Below are 7,957 nucleotides of genomic sequence, written 5' to 3' on the forward strand. Positions count from 1 at the left end.
AAACAGTAATTATTTCTGTATATTACTTTTTTCCCAAAATTAAATGGTCAAGTACATTGACAGCCCCTTGAGCTTGGTAAAAATTTTCATTTAAACACCTTATAAGGGTCTGACCTATTGAACACCCGATATTATAGTTGAAAATTTACCTATTAAACATGCACTGACATGGCACAATATCTGTATTACACACCCTTTGAGAGCGTGAGCTGAGTTTATTTTAAGCTGACATAAGTCCAAAACCGCGTGCCAATAGAAAGAAAAAAAAGGACAAATTTTTCATTTTGTTTTTCCTTTCTCCTCCTTTTCTTCATCTTTAGAGCATGACACTTGACTCCATCAAATACCAAGCTTCTTCCCAAGGCCATCAGCACAAACAGACACAGACACTCAAGCACAATATTCTACACTTGCCTCATGGTGCTCACCACCAGATTGTAGCTGAGGAGAAGACCAGCATGAAGTCAAGAATCACAAGCATAGCAGCACTAACACCCCATCAAACAGACCCAAAAAATCTCTCCCTCTACATGACCAGCACCCTGATGTACCTTAAATCATCCTTGAAAATCATACCTCGAAACACTATATAATATAATATATATATATATATATATATATATATATATATATATATAAAGAGAGAGAGAGAGAGAGAGAATATATATATATATTCGGGCATTTATCCCTAAAGAAGTTGAAAGGATATCTTATGCTTCTTAAAACAAGAGATGAAACTCCACTCTCAGCCTCGTTATAATGATGTCTCTTTCACCATTATCACTGCCTCCTACTTGTGAAGGGTCCAATTGTGTTCTTGATCTTTGCCTTCAAGGACAGAAATGGCAGTATTCGTGTATGAAGACGGACTGCAAATGGAATCAAATGCGGTTTGAACTTCTGAGGAATTTAAGTCAGGAAAGATAACTTGCTTGTGATGGAGGTTGAATTGTATAGAGAACTATAAATTAGAAGTGTCCCCATGGACTTGAATGGTGACATCCAGAAGAAGGCAACAAAGTCAACGGTGAACATTATGAATCCACCCTCCGGTCATTTGTAACTCAAAGGGGCACTAGATCTTCCTTTATTTTCATCACTCTCTTTGGGTGCAAGTGCCAGCATCAATACACCCATGTTCAAGGCTTCAAGCGCTAGAACTCCACCCAAGTATGTACCATAGTAGGTAGGTTTGGGTGTAAAACACGAGCGAGCAAGAGAGAGAAGAAAGAAGCGAAGAAGGACCAAAAATCAAAATAGTCGGCCATGTGTCCTGTTTTCGTTTGGCATTTTGCCACATCAGCGCGTTTAACCATCATGTGTCGTGTTCTTTAAAATTATTGTTAATGGAGTGTTTAAATAATAGGTATATTTTCAGCTAAAATCGGGTGTTCAATAGGTCATACCTTAGATAAGGTATCTAAATTAAAAACTTTGACAAGTATAAGGGGTCGTTGATGTACTTGGTCAAAATTAAAGAAAGCAACAAGAGCAAAAGTGGCATATAACATATCTTTCTATAGCATACATAAATACGTGCAAGAACCTTCAGATAACAAAATTAATGCAACTCAAATTATCACTTCCTGCAGTACTTCAGCAGAATTTGTGGATCACTTTGGTTCATTGAGACCGTAATCATAGTTCCCCAGAGATAGACTTCTTTAGATATATCATCCCCAGAGGTATAGCTGTTGCTGTTGTTCTTAAGTTTTTTGATAACTGTTGTTGTTCTAAAGTTATCATAAACATGAAAGGCTTCACATTGTAAAACTACTAACAAAAGATAATTGTAATTGTATTTCATTAAGTTGAGCTGAAATTAGAAAAAAATTACCACGTCGTTGCAGAATAAATGGATAAACACTTGATTGCTAGCAGGACAATAATTTGCACAATTCTGGCGCTCAATATATTGAGTTTACCATTCCTGAATTTTGGTTAGCATGTCCAAACCTAAGTCTAAGTATGTCACAGAGAAATTTGGATAAGATTAAAGCAACCAAATTACGGCAGTAGATAAGGCAATTGAAGCTCTGTATTGATCTAATTCTTGGGAGGGAAAGAAAAACTTAGTTTTAAATACTTCAATAACTACTTTATTCAGATTCTCATGACAAAAGAAACAATCCAGTACTTCTCAGGGTGTCATGCTATTAGTTACTATGAGGCATAAATTTCAATAAAATCCACAAGGACGAAAAGTTTACAGGACCAGACCTCTCTTGACGCTGGCCGTTCAATTCAGCTACTACCAACTTCAGAGGGCGTCTTCGCCACGATTGACAGCGCGTGTAATCCATTCTGCAACTCATCTTGCAGCAAATCATAAATCATCCTATGCCTCTTAACCAAACTCTTCCCTTCAAATTCCTTAGAAACCACTCTTAAATTAAAATGTGTCTCTCCGTCACTGCCTCTAACCCCAGCGTGTCCCGCGTGCTGATAAGATATATCTTCAACTTCCAATTCGACAGGCCTAAGTTCCTTCTCCAGCCTCTCTTTAATTGCCATCCCTCTACTCCTCAAAACACCATCATCACCACCACCACCACTCACATTATTCCCACTAACATCAGTACTCTCTCCAGACTCAACATTTCCATTAACATTAACACCGCCCAACGAAGAAGCCTCAGTCGAGGCATTTAAGGATTCGCTATGGCCTAAATCAGCAGCCTTTTCAGCTTCAACGTACAACTGCAGTGCCTTTTTCTGCATCAGCTTCAACATATTCAAAAACCCATTATTCCTAGAAGGAGTTAAGCTTTGTTGCAGCCCTAAAAGGACAGCAAAATCAGGTGAAACTTTTATAATCTCTTCAACGGGCCGTCCAGATAGACCCAGAACCAACAAAGCAGCAAGCCCTTTAGTGAGTACCGAATCAGAATCAGCCTCAAAGATGACATTTTTATCCGAATCAAAATAAGCTCTAACCCAAACCTGTGAAACACAACCCTGAACTTTATTTTCATTGGTCTTGTATTGTGCGTCAAGTGGGTTTAAATTTTTACCGTAAAATAAGAGCTGCTCGTATTTAGCCTTTGGTTGTTCGACTGCTTGAAAGAGTTTGACGATTTCTTGGAGTTTCGGTGGGAGCTCTTCAATGGGTTGGAGAGATGATGAGGGTTGTGAAGAAGCACTTGTAGGAGTAGCAAAAATTGATTTTGTGGAGATTTTTTCAATAGTAATGGATCTAAAGAAGGTTAATTTAGTGGGTGTTGAATGTAAAGAAGAAGAAGAAGAGGGTTTTAGGGCTTTATTAAGGGATGGTGAATTAGGGTGGTGGAGCAGAGGGTGCGGGATTTTGGTGGAAATCGACATCAGATAAGGGAAAAGAGAAAATGGTGGGTTTGATGTTGAAGTTAGTTGGTGGTGGTGGAGGGAAGAACGGAGGATTCGAGAGAAAAGAGAGCCAAGAGATGGAAAACGTGCCTCACTTAGCATACCACTGCCACCTTGTTACAGACAGAGAACTGTTTGTTTGTTTGTAGCTAGCTAACTGCATTTTCACCCTCTCAGAAAGGGTAAACTTTTCAGATTAGGTTCGCTTTTGTGGGTTATTCAAAATTTCGTTCGTCTACCCGCAAAAAGATATTCTCTACATGTATAAATAAATTTCGAAAGTCAATTTTTAACATAAAATTTTAAGTTTTTCTGAATAAAATTTAAATATTTAAAAATTACGTAAAAAATATTATAAATTACAAAAATTGTTAATATAAAATATTTAAAAGACATAAGATATCAAGGAAAAAACTTATTTTGCCCTCAATCTGCCACACAAACTGAGACAAAGAGAGTAATGCTTATAATTAAGGCTTAATAGCAAATATACCTACTTGAAACGATTTCTATTTTTCATCCTTCAATTTCACGAGTTTTTGATGTATCTATCTATATTATATTAAAAGCACGAAGCCCCTTAGTGAAATGTCGTTCGCCTTTTTTACCCTTTAAAAGTAGATTTCACATTGGATAAAATAGTCATTTAATTAATTCCCTAATATTTAGAACTTTAAAATTGACTAAAATTCTAATTATTAATCTTTCCTTATTTGAGGTAGATAAGAACTTCTAAATTTTAGGGCTTTAAATCAATTGGTATTTTATCATACATAAATTCTTTCTGTGTTTGAACTCTATAAAATACTTATAAATAAAAAAAAAGTAAACTAATATGTGTGTTACTTTAATAGATCATACAACATTTATGCCTAATATTTAAAAGTTCACGTATTTAGGACTTTAAATAAGTAATATAAATTTTCCATGTTTAGTTCTTGTAGAAGTTGAAAAATGTCAACCACGAAAGATGAGTAAAAGTACTATTTTTGCAAATTTTGTTCTTGTAAAAGTTATAAAAAATTCAACCACGAGATCTTGAACTATATAACAAGAAAACTTTATCATGGATAAAAGGTGCAAATTTATGTGTAAAATAATGGTTAATACTTTAAAAGTTATCCCTTTCTTGCACCTAATTTTTTTTATTAAATATGACTTTAAAACCGATTAATATTTTTTTTTATCTTACATGAATTATTTTTTTATTTGAATAATGTAATGTAATCGTAATTCTTTTCATGTTATTATATGTGAACTATAATAGTTCATATTATATTTGAACTACTTTTCTCTCCAAACAATATTTTTCTATTTAGTAAATTTTTATGTATAATATCTTTAAAATTACACTTAATAATTAAAACAAATGGCATATAATATTTGAAAATATAGAAGATAAACAGAGAGGAAGCGGGAGAGAGAGACTGGAATAGTAGTATTTGGTAACACTCATGATTCTGCAAACACAAATATCCAAAAATAAAAAATAACAAAGTAACCCTTATTGAGATGACGAGCCAATATCAAGAATTTGAATCAATAAAAAATAAATTATTTCCTTATTGAGAACAAAAATTTAAGTATTTGAATTAACTAATTAACAAAATAACGCCAGCCAATTCTTTTCTAAATAGAAAAAAATCAAGTTGAAAAAAACTATTAGAGTACACAAAGTTGGTTTTAAAAAAAAAAAAAAAAAAGAGCAATTTGTGGTTAAAGCAATCAAACAAATAAAACAGAATCGATGATGTAGTATTAAGAGCCAAATTAAAATAATACAAACTTGAAGTAATAAGGATGAAACAATAGAATATAATTTATTTATTTTTCATTTATTTTTTCTCTCCTTTTGCTTTTGTTACGATATATGACAGCTCCATATATCTTTTACATTATCATTAGAGAATTTTGTATTTTTATTTTCTTGATCAAGACCGTTAACGCTCACCATATCTCTCTTCAATCATGATAAATATTATGAGAATTCTTTTATTTTTTAAAATACTTTTATCGTCTTTGTAAGTTTAGAATATATTGGATGCAATTAATATGTCAAGGTATAACATTATTTTTTTTAGCATTTAAGAAATTGTTACACCTATTTTAGCAGCAACTGCTATTTTCAATAATTTGTGTTTCTTATGTATTCTCTTTTTGTCAGATTATCTGTTATGTTTCTCTTTTACCCGCCCCTTAAAAAATATTACTTAGGTGGGGGATTGGAGTATGTTACCCTTATTTATGTCTTAAAATATAGTCTCTCTTCATGGAATATTTTTTTTATTTATGTGTTATCTCCATCGTCAAGAATAATTATTATTAAGGGTAAAATGAAAAAATATAATTTATTTTATCTTGAACTTCTAAAATGACAAATAATTTGAGACAATTATTCTTAGAAAGCACGACAAATAATTTGAGACGGAGGTAGTATATTTTTATTGATTAGCGCGAGCCACACGTGCAACGCACGTACACAAAAACTAGTTATTTTAAACACATTTAACCGTTGATCAAGCTTGTGTCGTATTAATATAGTTAAGTTGGATAAAATTCATGATTTATAGCACATAAAGAGCATGAATAGAGAGTGATTTTGATTAGAGGAAAAGGTCAAAGTTGTCTATTACTATCTGAATTTCTCAATTTTTCCCTCATTACACTATTTTGTCAATTCATATCTTTTGCCGTTAACAAATTGTCTCGTACCTTTCCTTGTCATTCATGGAGTACTAACAAATTGGTGAGTTCCATGTATCCAAATTCTTCAAGAAAAATATCGAAATTTGCTCCTTTACTTTTAAATTTGTTTTAAGATTGTGCTCAAGTTGGAGTCTCATTAGTGATCAAGGAAAAAGGAGATCTTTTTGTAGTGACATAGGTAATATGAGACCAAAAATCTAAAGAGGGACAAAGTTGCTCAATTTCGAATTCCAAACGGACAAATATGGCCCTTTATTTTTTGTTAGAAAAGCGGCTAAAATAAGAAAAGGAAAAGGAAAAAATTAAAGTAAAAGGATAACACCTCCATTCCCGTCTTCAAATTCTCTCTTCCCCATACCCCTTTCCCTGGAGTGTTGGTTGGAAGAGGGGAAGCAATAACAGAAGCAAGAGTTTGAAACGAGCAAAATGAGTGAAGAACAAAGGGTTAGCTTTTAGTGAGAACATTGTGTAAACTCTCACTTGTATTTTATATGCTAAAAGAGAAGACACCAGCACAATTGTTGGACTAGAAAAGCGTTAAAGATAAAAATTTCAAACAGAAAACATATGACAGAATACCAAAGCTCAAAAAAGCTACAAGAAATAGATAACATTTTTCCAAAACCTAAATAAAAACTCCACCTCTTTAGATTCGAGTCTGCAAGCTGACATTACTTTTCTTCGATTTAACTCAATACAAGAAACCACTATCATCGAAAAAGTAGAAGATGGTTCTTTCTAAGTGACGTGCACAACCATTTCCAATAATGAAAGCGAAGTACAAGCATCATCTTGAGGACGAAGTGCTGGTGAAAAAAAAAATTGGCGAGGTTCCAAATAAAGTGAAAAAAGAAGCGTGACAACGATGAAAATTTCTTAAAAAGAGGACTAGAGGGATTTTGCGAGATGTAAAAAATGGTGGAGCTCATTATTTGTCCAGAGATGTGGGGCATATTTGAGTAGTGGTTGTCTAGTAAAAAAATTATGTAAAGAGAAAATGGAGTATATTTGAATTTTAAAAAAGTAGCTTCGTGATGATGAATGCATATTCTTATCTAATGTGGATAGTTATCCAAATTAATGCAATTGACAGACACACATGGTCAAGTGCCATTGATGTAGTGATTTTAAACAAATTAGTGTCTAGTCAACAACCAGGCGATTACTAAAATGCTAGTCAAGCATCTTCAAATCAATACACCATGTGCCTTCCACAATACACACTCTTCTCAAGCGATACAAGATAGTGCTAGCATCCTCTTAAACATCTGAAACTTCCCATGATGTCTAAAACTCCTAACCTTTCTTCTGAACTAAACTACAATCTTAGCCATACAATCCCAGTACCTCATGACTCACTGCATCTACCATGCTACAATATAAAAATACGTGAACCTCATCATCAACTCTAAATCACGAGTAGGATAAACACTCTACTAACCAGAAATATTATATTTAACTTAATCTAGGAGAACATCGCGACACGCAACAAACCTCCCATGACCGTAGAAGACATCAACATGAAGTCGTGATCAAAACCACCGTGAGTTCTTCGAAACCCATTACCGCACAACCAAGCCATCAGAACTAGATCTATCTAATTCAATCAAGTCACACAGACAGTCAATCACAAAAGTAACTCAAACCAAAAATGTACTAAAGAGACCTTCTGTGGATCCGTAACTATTTCTTTCATCTCTCTAATATTGCAAGGTAGAATCAATGATGATATATAAATACTGCATGTCTCGACACCATCTATGAAAAATCTCAAACTCTTAGCTATTCAACGAAATTTAGCAAATCCTAAAGATACCACGCATGAATCTTGAACACACTACAACCATCCTCAAGAGTCACTTATTCCGGCAAAGTCCTGGATACATAGCCAATATGCTGAACAACT

General features: G+C 33.7%; 1 protein-coding gene across 2 annotated transcripts in view; it reads right to left on the bottom strand.

Moving 5' to 3' along the window:
* LOC109206751 (sufE-like protein 1, chloroplastic/mitochondrial) overlaps positions 1 to 3,542 on the bottom strand; it is a 6,234-nt gene extending 2,692 nt beyond the window's left edge. For both annotated transcript variants that reach the window (XM_019369610.1, XM_019369611.1), the window contains exon 1: positions 2,221 to 3,542. In XM_019369610.1, coding sequence (XP_019225155.1) covers positions 2,245 to 3,447 — 1,203 coding nt within the window. In that variant the 5' untranslated portion in view covers positions 3,448 to 3,542 and the 3' untranslated portion in view covers positions 2,221 to 2,244. The remainder of the gene's footprint in view (positions 1 to 2,220) is intronic.
* Between the last annotated feature and the right edge of the window lie 4,415 nt (positions 3,543 to 7,957).

This window comes from Nicotiana attenuata, unplaced genomic scaffold (genome assembly GCF_001879085.1).
Source record: "Nicotiana attenuata strain UT unplaced genomic scaffold, NIATTr2, whole genome shotgun sequence".
Lineage (NCBI taxonomy): Eukaryota > Viridiplantae > Streptophyta > Magnoliopsida > Solanales > Solanaceae > Nicotiana > Nicotiana attenuata.